The sequence below is a fragment of the Podarcis erhardii genome (assembly GCF_964252035.2).
Source record: "Podarcis erhardii genome assembly, chromosome: 3".
In the NCBI taxonomy this organism is placed as follows: Eukaryota; Metazoa; Chordata; class Lepidosauria; order Squamata; family Lacertidae; genus Podarcis; species Podarcis erhardii.
In genome coordinates this window covers 66,071,295-66,087,197 of record NC_138507.1, presented here as the reverse complement: position 1 = coordinate 66,087,197, position 15,903 = coordinate 66,071,295, and the positions used below count along the sequence as shown (strand labels likewise).

The 15,903-nt window shown below is 41.5% G+C and overlaps 1 protein-coding gene across 5 annotated transcripts in view; it reads right to left on the bottom strand.

Annotated features, from left to right (window-relative positions):
- The window catches only part of SASH1 (SAM and SH3 domain containing 1), a gene marked incomplete at its 3' end in the record, with an annotated part of 506,774 nt that overhangs the window by 111,791 nt on the left and 379,080 nt on the right, over window positions 1-15,903 (bottom strand). Inside the window, exon 1 of one of the 5 annotated variants that reach the window (XM_081854313.1) lies at window positions 7,849-8,610. The exons of 3 other annotated variants lie outside the window; for them this stretch is intronic. In XM_081854313.1, coding sequence (XP_081710439.1) covers window positions 7,849-7,944 — 96 coding nt within the window. In that variant the 5' untranslated portion in view covers window positions 7,945-8,610. Of the gene's footprint in view, window positions 1-7,848; window positions 8,611-15,903 lie in introns of those variants that run through there. One more of the 5 variants, XM_081854316.1, reaches the window with a different exon arrangement.

The following is a 15,903-nucleotide window of genomic DNA, read 5'->3' as shown; positions in this document are numbered from 1 at the left end:
TCATTCAAAGTCAGAATCCAGTAGTTTCCCAGGCATATGCCCATATTTTACCTGGAAACATTTAGAGTCAGGCCAAGTCATAGAGAATAAATCAGCTGCTAGAAAGAGGGGGCGAGATGGGGGAAGCAATGTTGTAGGTTAGGAGAACAATGTTGCCCTTCCTCTTCCCCCACCCTACAGTTTTGAATGATTCAACCCAAGGGCACCAGTGTGCACACCATGGTTTGAGTTCCAGTGCACCCTGAAAGCATTTGAAACGACTCATTTATTTTGGGTGTTTCATTTTAGGGCTGAAATCCTGCCTCTGCCATTGACTCGTTTTCTTGGTCTTAAGTAAGACAACTTGTTGCCTTCTACTGCATTACTCAGTTTTCAACATCATCATCTGCAGAAAGCTTAGGTAAAGGGACCCTTGACCATTAGGTCCAGTCGTGACCGACTCTGGGGTTGCGGCGCTCATCTCGCTATATTGGCCGAGGGAGCTGGCGTACAGCTTCCGGGTCATGCGGCCAGGATGACTAAGCCGCTTCTGGCGAACCAGAGCAGCGCACGGAAATGCTGTTTACCTTCCCGCCGGAGCGATACCTATTTATCTACTTGCACTCTGACGTGCTTTCAAGCTGCTAGGTTGGCAGGAGCAGGGAACAAGCAACGGGAGCTCACCCCATCACGGGGATTCGAACCGCCGACCTTCTGATCGGCAAGTCCTAGGCTCTGTGGTTTAACCAACAGTGCCATCCACGTCCCGCAGAAAGCTTACAAATGGCATAAAGACATCATCGTATTCATCCCATGATAAAGTAGTGAAAGGTATAAAACTCTGAACATGGAGGTTCAATTTAGTTATCATGGATGGAAATGGAAGGGTCAGGGAGGTGGAGTTTTGTTGGCTACAAGGGAACGGCTGGACGAGGATGGACTCAGTGGGCTTCCACTTTCTGGAGGCACTAACTGCCACTGGGTATGTCTTTAATTTCAATTGTGTGACAGCAAAATCTGATGAGTGAGTTGCTGGAATGTAACATCTTTGTTTTCCTAATTCCCCTTGTAGAATTCAAAAAACGTCATTTACTTTTCTTTGACATGAAAAACAACAATTTAAACCATAGATACTAATACATTCTTAACAGCCGGATTGTTTTACAGCCAAGTAAGACTACAAAAACACCTGCACTCATGAGATTGGTTTGTTTGTTTTTTAAAGCAGAACATACCTGGCTCTCTGATGCAAAGCCATTCAAAAGGGGCGTCACAAAAAGCAAATCAGACTTTTATATTAAATGATTGAGCTCTGTTGAAAGAAAGATGTTTGGTTGAAACATTTGCGTTATGGAAGGAAAAGGCTTGTATCAAATATTATCTCATTTAGCTGTTGGGCCCTAGAAAGAGATTAAGACAGTCTTGGAAATAAGTGTTAAGAGGTGATCACACTGTCTCCTGCATACTCTTTCTCCTTCAGCTTCTGCCAATTTGAGAAAGTGTTTCTTACCAGTTACTGGAGAGCACAACCATGTGTGTTTGGTTTGATTCAGCAAGGTTATTCATATGTTCCTACAAAAGGCAAAAGAGAGGAAGTGCTCACACAGGACCAAGGGGGGCGGGGGGCGGGGGGCGGCGGTTTCAGCTGCAATGTTTATTTTATTCTCCACAGTTGAATGAAATGCTTAACTGTACGGCTAGGTTAGTGTGAGTGAATTCAACATTTAAGAAAACAAGGGAAAATGTAGTAAGCTTAACAACGGAAGGAAAAAATCATACCTGCACAACTTGAACCCCAACCATAAATATCTAGCCTGCACTTAAGTTTTTAATTGGCTTATATTCTTGTTTTAAATCTAGAATTCCCAAAGTCCCAATTGTTTTTCTATGTACTTTACTTGAATAAACTGCATTAAGCTGGGAATTATGTATAGTAAACAGTAGTGATCTGAAGACTCGTGTGCATGTGTGGAATGCACTTTGACAGAGGCTCATTTCCACACAGCCCTCAGCTGTACACCTCCCCACATCACATGCAGTTCTGGAGGTCTCTTAAACCTCATGACTGGCCTTTTGGGAAACACAAGGAAGTCTGTCAAGAACAGTGGAATACAAATGCCACATACAGCTCTCTGGGTGTTAAGCAATTGTTTAAAATCCATATGTTTGAACTGTCTTAGGAGACAATGGGACAGTGCACCTTTATGGGTAAGGTCAAACTACTGGAGAATTACCAGCACCTCTATAACCATCACCTGTGGGTTATAGACTGAGAGCTTAATGCTTCTCCAAACTAAAGACAGTGAGGAAAGGGTTCTGCAGCAGGATCAAGATTAAATTAATTTTGGTTTGGGTGTAGCTAATGTGAATTCTACTGAAGATTTTGCTTAGCTATGGATTTGCTTTAAGAAAAAGCAACACTCATCTCCCAGGTATCACCCTGGACACAAGGGTGTCTTCCAGCAATCATCCAGCTTTTATAAAAAGCTAACTTTTGGGGAGATGTGGGACAAAACCTCAATCTAACTGCCAGCGTTCGAAATTGGCTGGGCGCCAGTCACATTTTGCCTGGAGATGTTCAGGGACCACCCTTGGTGCCTAGCATTTCCACCTGCCTGGCTACAGTCAGCTGGTCTGCTGGGCACAGCGGCAGCAAAAGACATGCATCATTTGCTGACATGCTACCCCCACCTGAATTGCCCAGCAGTGAAGGAGCAAAAGATGTGTATTATTATTTTTTTGCTGCCGGGTGAATGTGTTTGGCGGGGTATGGCGGTAGCAAAAGCCACCTCTTTGCTGCCATGCTACCCTGTAGACCCCTGATTTGCCTGGCAGCTTTCTTTCCCCCCTGCAGGGCTGCAAAAAAAATGGTGCCTAGACCTTTTGTTTTGGCATCCACAACCTAGGTCCTGGAAGCCAAATGGCTCCTATCCTAGTTTCTAACACAACACTGCTGACTGTTAAAAAAAAATGTGGGTAGGAATGCTACAACATATGACAAAGTTATGTGTGCCAATAGTTAATATTCCTGATACATATGTAAGCTGGCATTATTCACCTCAATACAGAGAAACTGTTCTGTTTACATACTGCTAGCAATAGCCAACTAAACCATAATGAACTTATGCTTTTTATTCACTTAGCATAGTTTTGCAAGCCTAAAGCAGACTATCCCAAAACGTTCTTCTTAAGAAATAAAATAAAATTGTATTTTCCAATTAAGGCTCGTAAATATTATATATATATATACTTAAATAGTATATTATTCACAAATCCATCCAAATAAAGATATCTAGCATCAGAAAGAAATTCTTACAGAAAAATTTTCTAAAGCATTTTATATCATAAGCAGAATTTCTTGTCCAACACTTTTCAGTAGTAGTTATAAAAAACAGGAATAATCATCTAGAAAGTTCTGCTGCACATATCACACTGAAAAGAATGTTAGCTGGGTTATTCCTATTGCTGTAATAGGAATTCGTAAAATTACAGTTGCACCAGAGAAATGTAATTCTAATTTTAGTTTTGTTATGAAACAGAAACCCCACTGGCTTCTTTGAACATATATAATTTATTCTGATCAAAAGATCAAGAATGCAAAGTAGGATACATTTCAGATTCCCTACAAAGATTAAACTTCATAACTACAACTTGCACTAAACGAGTTACAACACTGAGAGCAAAAAATGCGTAAGCATATACTATAAAGCAAAGCTTTCAAAACTGTGTGTCGCAACACGTTCGTGTGTCAGCTGCAGTGTGTAGGTGTGTCGCGCGAACGCTCCCCACATTGCTCCCGGAGCTGGAAAGGGGTTAGTTTAGCCTCTGGTTTGCTAGTAAAACTGAATTACTGAGCCGCGAAATGATGCAAAACTGACTGTGCCGCGAAATGATGCATGTCTAAAGAGTGTGCCACCAACATGAAAGGTTTGGAAAGCTCTGCTATAAAGTCTACACACACAGAGTACGCATGTATGGAAGATTAGTAGAACACTACAGCAGGATGGTTTTTTAAAAAAACAATTAATTCTCTATCGACCCAATTAATAACCAGGAAAACTACTCTTACATGCTTACATTCTAATGCAATGACTAGTACTGAAATATTTCATGAGTTTAATTAGCTAGGACAAGCAACAGGACAGTCATTTCCAGTTCAGCAAATCCAAATGCTGACTCTCATTCCTGCATATATTTCATCTGTAGTAAGCAAATGTTTTTAAACTGTCATAAATGCACAACCTTCATGACACCCAGAGCAAAAAAATTATCTCATTATTATTCCCATTATTATTACTACAGGGGGGAAATCTGACTGAAATCAGTGAAGAACTGTATTGGCTCTATTTCCACTGCCAGCTTTCATAACTGCAATTTAACATAATACCATAATCAGCATCTCCTATTGTATCCTAGGATTTTTAAAAAATGTAATATTCAAAATATGCCTGGTAAAAGTTTTTGCATAGACCAAAACCAAGGGAAGATTTGATCCACAACAATTTCCTGAAAAAATGTAGGTTTCCAAATGAGATCTTTGCAAAGTTCTCTTTTACTGCTGACCCTCTCATAGTAAATGTCTGTCAAAGTCAAAGCTCCCCTAACCCATAATACCTGCTGAATAAGAAGAGCACTTTCCCACCACTCCTTATGCCCCTACAGATGCTCCCACAGACATGAGCATAAAGACTTCTCTCTTTATTTGTTTCTAAAGTGATAAAAGTGCAGGCAAAGGAGATGTTTAGCTATTCCATCATTTTAAAGCTGAAACACTCTACATCACTGAATCTTCACACTGAATTACCAGCTATAATGACTCATTTTGCCCCGGCAACTGCACTATGAAACTGGCAAAACTAAGGTTGGTGTTTTCTCTGCTACATTAACTTTCTCCAGACACCCAGTTTAACTCTGTTTGTCTCACCTTGTACATCTCCCACAGTACCAAAATTTGCCAGAAAATGCACTCCGTGTAACCTCATCCATAGTCAACTATTTTCATTTTTTAAAAAAACCAATAAAGAGCAGAGGAAATAAATCCCATTGCTGTTGTCGTAGTTCAACATATGAATGAATACATGTATTAATAATGTGGAATGTAAGGAATTAACGCATTGATTGCTGCTTGTCCCCACCTGCCTCAAGCAACAGTGCCTGGTACCAGTGTCCCTTGTTTCTCTCCTTATCCCTGGCTTGCCTTTATTTTTTTAGGTTTTTTTTTACCTTCTTTCCTTCCTCCTTCCTCCCCTTCTCCTTTCCCCTATTATCTGGGTCTCCTTTTTTTGAGTGCTAGACCATGATCTGAAGAAACATGGAGGCCAACACCTCACTGAAACTAAGCAAGTCTGATCAGTACCTGGATGGGAGATCACCTGAGAATCCCATGTACACCACTTTCAGTTCCACTGATGAAGAAAGGTGGGGTATAAAAATAATAAATACGTAATATTAATACATTTGTGGGGGAGAGAGATGGAAATGGAGGCCTATTGCGGGTAAGAACTTTGTAACAAAGGTTGATAGTGAGCATAAAGGAGATAATTCTGAGTTACTTGCTTGTTGAGATTACTGTATGTAGCACACACAGTTTTACAAAAAACAACTACTAATAACAACAAGAACCTTTGAAATCTATGATAACTGTAAATTGAAATAAAGGCAAATCAAGTTCAGATACATAGAACAGAAACTCTCACTTCTGTAAAACCTGTGACATTTTCTGGAGCTATTTATTCTACCTAAAACTTTTCAGCAGAACAGATTCATTCTTCCCAAATCTTGAGGCAATCATGTGGAGATAGTTTGGGAGTTCTCCTGGATACAACACTGGATGCTCAGGCGGCCACAGTGGCAAGTAGTGCTAACTAACGCCTAGCTTCAACTGATGCCCAAGATACACTGTTAGATAACTTGGTTACAGAGGTCTAGGCAGAGGCGGTTTTAAGGCAGCGTGTCCAGTGTGGTCGCACTGGGCACCACCCTGCAGGGGGCGCCAAAACAATGCTGTAGAACTGAGCAGGCAGGAGGGGGACCACTGAATTTTAGCGTTGCACAGCGCACCACTGAAATATGAGAGCCCAAAGCCAGTGGACCAGTGGTGACTGGTCCATGCTCTGATAACCTCAAAATTGGATTCCTGTATTTTGCTGTAAGTGGGGTTGTCCTTGAAGAAAGTACTGAAGATGCGGTTGGCACATAATATTGCTGCCCATTTCCTATCTGAGGCAGCAAAGTGGAATTCCCTAACACCAATCTTGCAGGTGCTGCACTGCACTGCACTGGCTGTTCTGTAAGCTATTGGGCACAATTCCAGGTATTGGTACAGTACTTGAATATAAATCTAAATGATTCAGGGCCTCCGAGCTTGAGGAAGTATCTCACTCAGTACCACCCAACGTGGGCTTTTAAGATGCGCTGGAGAGGCTCTGCTAGTAATGCCTTCGTTCAGTAAGCCCTCAGCAGCAGCAACTCACTTGTGGAACTCTCTTCTAGTGCATATTCAGATTGCTACACCCATTTGAGCATCAACTTATTTTTATTAGCCTTCAGAGCATGGGAAGGGTGGTTCTGTTGATATATTTTATTGTGCTGTTGACTGCTTTAGATTGTGATAATTGTATCATACTGCTTAATTCATTTTTAATGTGTTGTTTACACTATTTTTATTGTTTTATTTTATGTCTATTGTTAACCACTCTTCCTTTTGAGGACAAGGGGGTTATAAGCAATAAATAATAATACCTAGGAATGCATATAATTTAATTAGCCTGAGGTCACAAGGCTAAATACTACTCTACCAGTTTGAAACACCAGGTGGGGCAATCCAATTATTGTTCTTTTTCTTATTATTTTTCTTACAGTTAACTGTCAGTAAACAGTTTCGATCACAACAGTTCTACTCTCCTTTTGCTTGTCTGCCAAAAAACACTTTAAAAATACTGAAAGAGTTAAGTTTTCCATTAGTCAGGTCTAGCCCCATTCCGCAACTGGTGTGGTTAAAGTAGTTGAACTAATTAAATTCAGGGCATGTATGGTGTAGCTGAACATTTTTGATCCGCCGTAGCTATTGAATTATTGAACCTCAGGGGAGGGAGGAAGAGAATCAGCAACATGAAAGGAGTATTAGAAATATTTAATTCTCTGCATGCATACTCCATAGAAGACCTGATAAATCACTCTACAGTTCTCTCTCTTTAAAAAAGTGTGTGAAATCCAAAATCACAGTTAAAAATATTGGTTCAGGCAAAGTTGAAACTGCACAAGTTTAACAAACCACAGGTTCTCCTCAATACATCATACATTAAGAGGCAGAGAAAAAAGTAGCAGAATTTACACATCAGCTTGGAAAAGGAGGTTCAATCATGCAATACGGTATCTATTTGATAGGTATGCAAAATTCACTGGTGGAAATTACACTTTTACCACTGAAATTAAATCCCCAAGGATACCTGACTGATTATAAGCAGGCACATTGCTCATAATTATATTCAGAAACCGTGATTAGGCTGAGATGAAAGTGATCGTCCAAAAAGCCAAAAACAGCACCACCTCAACATTCAATTCTTCCAACAAATGGAGACCTAAGCCTAAAGAATAGCCGGGACAAGCAAACCAACAGGGAGCAGAATAGTAAAGCAGGTGCTTGTAATGTAATGTTGATTTCATCTGACTAACTTTTTACAACAGGTGCTATTCAAAGGGGGGGGGGAAGGCAATTTGGGTCGTAAAGGGCTCACGAGGAACTTTTGCACTGAGTCGCCCCAAGAATGACTTTCAGGAGATGTCAAAGCCACCAGCCTCACAGCCAAGGCTGGGTAGCTTTCGAGCCCCCTCTCCACTTCTCCCAATCCACCCAAACCAGTCACTCACCAGTATCCCCATGACATCCGTCCAGAGTCTGGAGAAACTCTCGGGCATGCTGCTGTCCTCCTGGGGTTCGGCGCCGGCGGCTTGTTCCTCCTCCATAGTCGCCTCCTCGGAAAGCAAAGCTCAAGGCGCGCTCCCCACCGGACCGAGACTCTAGCCAAGGGCGACGCTGCCCGCCTCACGCCCCGCCGCCGGCTCAAGCCCTGCGCTCAAGCCAGACCCGCCGCCGCCGCCGCCGCCCGGCTACTCCATCATGCCGCCTCTGCCTTCGCCTTCCCGCCAGGCTCCAGCCCCAGAAGAGAGCAGAGGCGGCGGCCGACGCTTCCCTCCTGCAGCTCCTTCCCGGGCTCAACTCTTGGCACGTCTAGAAACTGCCATGCCCCGCACAAACTTTGCCTGCTTGGAGCGGTGAGCAACAGGGTGGCAAAGCAAAGCTGGCCGTGACCACCTTGCCCTCGCGCAGGGGTGCTCCAGAGAGTCGCGGTCGCCTCTTTGGGGAGAGGGAATCGCTTCCCACAGGCACAAAATACATCTGGCACCAAAGGAAGTCTTCGGTAAGGTTCCCCCTCCTCAAATCAGGAGTCAGCGCTGAGTTTTCAGTTCGTAGGTAACTCTAATTCTCTGCCTCCCCCCCTTTCCCTCTACATGGGCTCTCCCATCTCCACATGACTGCTCTCTCTGTCTCTCTCCAGAGAAAAGAGCTTTTAGCAACAAAAGGTGCTCTGATGTCAGCCCCTTCGCATGGCAATGAGCCCCAGACAGGCGAACAAATCGCCTGTTGAAAGAGCAGCCTCTCTGAAGGTTCTGGCCGACTGGCCCAAGTTCTCCAGTCGCACCACGCAGACACGCACTTAACACACTCGCCACTCAACAGGGTTAATGTTTAAGCCAACCCAGCTTCCCGCAAGGATTTCAGGAATGCCCTCTTTAAGGTTTCCTTTCCTCCTCCTTTTAGGAACCCTTTTACTTGAGTCTGGCAGCCTAAATTTCCACCCACCTCTGTCAGAAAAACAAGCTCTTGAAACTTAGGCTGAAAGCCTTGCACTTTTTTTCTGTGTGCCCACCATGATATTGGCTTGGTTTCTTTACACAGGCACATTCTGTAGCAGGGTCTCTCACGTTTCGGCATCCCAGCAAACTAGCAAGTCTCCTTGAGAAATAATAGTGCGTGTTTTTGGAGCAAATTTTTTTACTGCTGCACAATAAAGGTAATTTTATACTTTGATCAGAGGTAAAGCTGTACTGCGAATCACAACTTCCTGATGTTTGTGGCTGTATCATCATCATCATCATATGTGTGATGCACACTAAAGTTGTACTTGAAACATTTTAGTTGCGTGCCTAAATGCAATGGGTAGCTTATGCATATGTTTTTGATAGTAGTGCTATCAAGCTCATAGCAGCTGGCTCTGCCTCCACCAGCACACCTGACTTCTGTGCACTGGAAAGCATGTGTGTATATTTACATTTCTACGTAGATGCCAATGCACGTAGGCTCTAATCACATATAAGTGAAGCCTAAACATGCTGTGGGGGGGGTGTCACTATGCACATGTGCCATGCACATGTAAGCGGGGGGGGGGAGAGAGAGAGAGAGAATCAGCCAACATTATAATGATATGCACATTCCCCTAATGTAGGAATGTCTGCATAAGGCCTGAGAAGTGGCACAAAGTAGAGCACGCACACAGATGTTTTATGTTAAGACTAAGTCATCCCCCATCTTGTGACATCTGCTTCTACTACTTACTATAATGGACTAGCACCCACCATCATATGCGTTACTACGGTTTCTCCTACGGGAGCTGGGAATGCAGAATGGTAGCCTGGAGAGGGGACTCACAACATGATGACACAAATCTACATATAGGTAATATGTCTAAGTCAGTAATTACTATTCATATACATTCAGAAGTTTTATTCATTCCTTGGGAAGGTGACTTTTCCAGCTTGAATTGTTCAACCAGGACTCAAACAATAAGGTTTTAGGTACATACAGTATATGAATTGACAGTATATGTCCCTAACAGAGAAGTCACCACATTACCATGATCCAGTGTTAACAACTGGGAAGATATTGTCCACCCAGCTTTAGTTCTTGTGTTCTGAAGTCATGTAACACAGGGTTGTTGTGAGGATATGAGGAACAGAAAACCATATACACCACCTTGAGCTCCGTTGATGAAAAGGTGGTACGGTATATAAATGTAATAAATAAATTTAAAAAAACCCCCAGTACTCATTTGCCACAAGCAAAACACTATACTCATGAACATGCCTGTTCACAGAAGCTGTTTGAAAGACAAATATTTCTGGGGCCCAACTACATCAAAGAATGTGTCTTCTCTCCCATGATTAATTAATTTTCCTTCTTAATGTGCATTTCCTTAAGCATTTACCCTGGGACAATATAGACTGAATACAGCTCAGTCAATAGTGAATGCGACTCTTAATCTCAAGGTTGTGGGTTCAAGCCCCAAGTTGGGTAAAACATTCCTGCATGGCAGGGGGTTGGACTAGATGACCCTTGTGATTACTTCCAACTCTGCAATTCTATGAATACAGTGGGACCTCTAGTTAAGAACTTAATTCGTTCCGGAGGTCCGTTCTTAACCTGAAACTGTTCTTAACGTGAGGTACCCCTTTAGCTAATGGGACCTCCCGCCGCTTCCGTGCGACTTCTGTTCTTATCCTGAAGTAAAGTTCTTAACCCAAGGTACTACTTCCAGGTTAGAGGAGTCTGTAACCTGAAGCGTTTGTAACCCGAAGCGTTTGTAACCCGAGGTACCACAGTGGCTTCGGTCCTTACAGCCACAGCAGGCTTTGTAACTGTCCAACAGTTTGACTTTACCCCTGAAGGTGAACTCTTCCATTGTCTCCCAAGACAGATAGATGCCAACAACAATAACAACATGTTCAAGAAAACTCATAGTGGATTTTGTGAATGAGCCAACAGAACCAACAAAGGTGGCGGTGGTTGAAGAACCCCACAATTACTTGTTTGTGCAGACCAGGGTGGCAAACAAAGCCCCAATGAAAATGTTCAGAGGGAGGAAGAAAAGAAACTATTGTTAAACACAGCTACTTTATAATACAGAGGGCTTCAGAAATTACACAAGTGAAGCAAACAAGCCAAACACCCCAATTCCTAACCATGTTTATTTGGCTTCCAAGCAATTATGCTTAGGATAGCAGCCTAACGATAGCAACATTTTATTCACTTCTTTTTCTCTCCCTTTTTCTGGAGGGGCAGCCATGTCAGTCTCTTACAGGAAAAAAACAACAGTCCTGTGGCACTTTTAAGACTAACAACATTATCATGGCATAAACTTTCATGGATTCACACCCACTCTGTCAGATGCATAAACTGAAATCCCTTTCTGGTGAATTATAGCCACACAAATGCCTTAGGAAGGGGGAGTGTGATGATCTATTATGCAATTTTTAAAAACAGTTGTTTATGGAAGCAAACAGTTCTGTATAAATAAAATATCTCCCAGGCTACATGGGAGAGGGATTTTTTAGGTTATGGTTTGAAATTAGACAGAATTCAGACACATTATGCTAAACTACTGTGGTATGGTCAGTCTCTACTTCCTGTCTCAACTCCCACCCAGACTGGAGACTCAAAATATCTGGATGTTTACACATAGTTCTACCATTTGCATTTCAATTAAATGGTCATCAGTAGGCGTTGACACTAAACAAACACTTAATCTAATCAGGAAGTTTGCACTTTCTAAAGCTGATGTTTCAGATATACAGTGAACTTCACAGAATTACAAGGAATAACACTGTGAGTTCTTTTACATGAGCAAAATATACCCACTGTTCTTTCCTTGCTGATCTGGTCCTTCCATTGCTGCTAACACTCTTAACTGTTTTATACTCTGGGCAGTCTTTTAAAAGCAGCCACTCACATGTATAATGCAGACAAAAGCCAAAAATTGTACATGGACATGCCATTCATAAATGATACTATGCACGCAAGTGAGGAAGCAAGTGCATGGTGTGGAGTGACATGTGTTGTTCTCTAATTCAGTACCAAAGAGAACACAATTTCTCCAACCCTGTCCATTTATTGTTTCCCGCCACTTAAGCATTTCTTCCCTCTGACACTTAAAGTGCGGTCCTATGCCTCTTTGGAGGATATATGTATGGCGAGCCTCTATGTTACCTTGCACCAGCACCATCCTCATCCTATCAGCCATCACCCTGTAATGGTGTGGCTATGTAGCTCTGCACAAGACTGAGGCAGCAAAACTGCCACTGTACAAATGTACAACACAAAGCTTTGCATGACTAAGCAGTGGTCAGAAGCATGTCAGAAGCATGTACTGTGGGAGAAACATATTAGTCACCATTCTATCAATATTATCAAGACTAGGGCCCCTCTTTGTGGTAGTTCCAACACTGCACCCAGAAAACATAACTGTAATTCAAAACTCAGTAATTTACTACATGACAAGCACCAGGGAATCTCTATCAGCATACACACTACACTGAGTGCTTAGAAGCCCCTTGAGACAGCACGCGGCCACTCCACCCTGCAGATGAGTCAGGTAAACAGGCTGGATCCCAAATAACAGGAAGGGGGTCATCATAATACAAGCATCTTTGCCAGACAGTATCTAGCCCAGACTTGCTGAAGCATGCTCAGCATGGAAAACCTTTCTGCTTCTGGCAACTTTCAGGCTGGCTGTAGAGTACTTGCCAAAACACAGGACAATCAGAAAGAAAGTTGAACGCTTATATCAGGAGTGTTCTGCTATACACAGGAGTGTATAGCTATTATGGACAAAAGAGAGCTACACTAAAAAACAAAAAGAGAACTACACTTGAAAACAAAAAGAGAAGAGAAGCATCTTGCTTGCCTGTGGTGATTGTTGTTTTGATGTCATTGATATGCTCTCTTAACTGGAGCTGGGCACTTTATGGAGTTTACCTTAAAGAATAGGCCAAAGTAAAGCATTAGTCCAAAGCAGGCATAGGCAAACTTGGCCCTCCAATTGTTTTGGGACTACAACTCCTATCATCCCTAACCACTCCTCCGATTAGCTAGGGATGATGGAAGTTGTAATCCCCAAACCTCTGGAGGGCTGAGTTTGCTTATACCTGTCCAAAGAATCTGCATTAAACTCTTTACACTTAGGCATATACAGTATGCTATGTTCACACAATGCTGATTTCTGCAAGCCAGAAAGGCTTACAGTTCACAAAAGTTTCAATGTAAGGAGCAGTTCATCAAGCAGAAAATCCAGATATTTCTGTCTGTAAATATGGTCAATGTGGCATTCCTGAATTATGTTTGGGTTCCTTTGGAACTCAAGAAGTGTAATATCTATGAGGGACACACTTACTCATTTATTCCATAGGATTTTAAACTGATATAACTGAATATTTTAGTATTATATGTGTGGCACTAAAAATCAAATATATATTGTATCAATCTATACAGCTATTTATTGTTTTATATTTTTGTAAACCACTTTGATTATTTTTAATATACAATCTCAAGTAGAGTATAAATCTTGTGAAATAAATAAATAATAATAATAAACATTTCTGGGCCTCCTCTTGCCTGCTGCATTTCTATTTTCCCTTCCTGACCCAGTTTCAACTTGCCCCAGTTCCAATTCTTCAGGATTGGCTAACAGGTCCAGGAAAGGTATATCTTGTTCCTGTCCTGTCTTCCAGAGGTACTTTCCCTACACATGGCAGCCTCCACATCTGCTACCTTTAAGTGAGGCTGTGCTTTGAGATTTGTTTGCTGTTTCCTGTATCCGTCTGTTTTAGAAACCAGCCTCTGGTACTCCCTGCCCAGCTTTGATTGTCTGAAGCCTACTCTGCAAAGTGAGCCCAGAGAAAGAGAAGGCTAGTTTGCCTCCTAGAGTTGTGCTGAACTCGACCTCCCCCTCCTAATTTCCTCCTATGCCTAGCTCCTTCTTGTGCGTATGGTGATTGTATATTAGCTAAATAACCCAAACCACAAACTAATTCCTTCACACCAAATAAATGCATATAGTTACCGAGCTACCCTTGTGGATATTAACTACTGCCCAGCTATTCTCCATCGAAGTCCTAGATGTGTATAGCTTGATTCTCTGGGGCGGGTGACACTCAGTTTTTAATACCTGTGTATTAAGTTACTGGATACGTCTGCCAAAAAGTACTATTGCCGGCACTAAAAATCCTAATTCACAAGACTCATTGAATGCATGTATACAAAGCTCATTTCTACAGAGGAGGCTTGGTACTATCACTCTTCTTTCATATGTTGAAAGTGACTTGTTTGAGCTAAGCAGTAAAATTACTGCAGAAGAAGGAACTGAAACTAGATCTACCAGGAAGTAGTCCAACAGTCTATTCTATGGATTACATGAATACTCATTGGTATTTGCATTTATTATAGGATTTGCACGGTGGTGATTTATTAAATTTCTATATCATTTCATCTGAGGAGCATAGGGCGGTTTGGAATATAAAAACACAAAAATACAAAGCATACTGATAAACAAAACCATGAATGCACAAGTTGCCAATGAAAAAATAGCATTAAACACAGATAGTATTAAACATAATGAAGAGAAATTACTTATCAGTTCTATTAGAGATGCTGGAATTACAGTACTTAGAAACATACTACATGCCATTTTATACCATGTAACACATATCAGAGGCTAAGAAGCCTTCAGCCCAAACACAAAAATGAGCAGCTTGTATTCCATCTGTGGAAAGCAGTTACCCAAGAAGAACTTTTTGTGTGTGCATACATATACATATTTTAAACCATTCCATTTCACAAACAACAAAAGTCAACTGCTAACCAAAACTGCACTGCAAACCTATGCTCACTTTAAATCTACAAATCAGAAAGAGAAGGTGTGCCAGAGACAAAATGCCGTCATCTCACAATATTTAGCCAACTCTAAACATAGACCCCTAGGACTGTATCAATCTTTCTGAGTCAGAAGGAAAAAGGAAAGGATCATATCCTTTTGTCCTGCACACATGTTCACAACAATAGCCTCATGTCCTGTGGACCTCTGATAATACATGACTTATGCAGTAAGAGCACTTAAAAGCCACTCCCATTACTACACAACAACTTTCTAAGCAAAAATCAAACCTGAGTTTTAATCCCAATGTCTTAAACATAATTTCTGTTTTCTCTAGTTCTGTTTTCCCAAGTCTTGGTGGGCTACAAGCACCACCACCTTCCTCTCTATAGCTGGTTTTTATAACCCTCCAAGCTCTCCCATGTATCTTGCATTGAGTCTTCATGACAGGTTCCCAACAAAGTACTGCTTGCAATAAAAGAGTAATCTTAAAAACACACTTATTCAGAAGTTAGTTCTGCTGAAGACCATATGGCATATTCAAGAGTAACCACATTGATGACAAACGAGTAGATAACTCATAACAGCACAAAATGAATATGGAAGGCTTCTTGTTTGCAGAAAAGTGGTGGCGGACAAAATACAAATTAAATAATAAATAATGAAAAAAAGCCAGAGACAGATAGGAGGAGAAATGGCAGCAAGGACATATCAGAAAATAAATGCAATAGCTGATAAAATTCCATTCCCATTTTTTGTGCCCCCTTTCACTCAAGTGGATACATTTTCCTGGGGAGATAGTAAAGATCTACAAAACAAGGACAAGGTTAACTTCAAAGTGTCACAATCTTCATGTACTAATCTAATAGTGCAACCCTATGCATGCTGACTCAGTTAAATTCCCATATTAAAGTGCATAGAATTGCAGCCTACATATGCCAGTCTAAACAGAGGAAACTGCACCAGCCTGAACAAGAAAAAAATCAAAACAAATTATTTATAATTATTGTTCTGCTTCAATTTATCTATTTGTCTTAAATTCCACTTCACCAAGCCACAAAGATTTACTGGTTACTACCAACACATTTAACATATTAATAACACAACATGCAGCACTAGACAGTAGTTCAATATTTCTAATCTAATTGTCTGCCAGTTACATCTGTTTCTGGATTAGGATTAATCATCTGGGCCTCTGTTTCCCTTCTTGCCTTGTTTA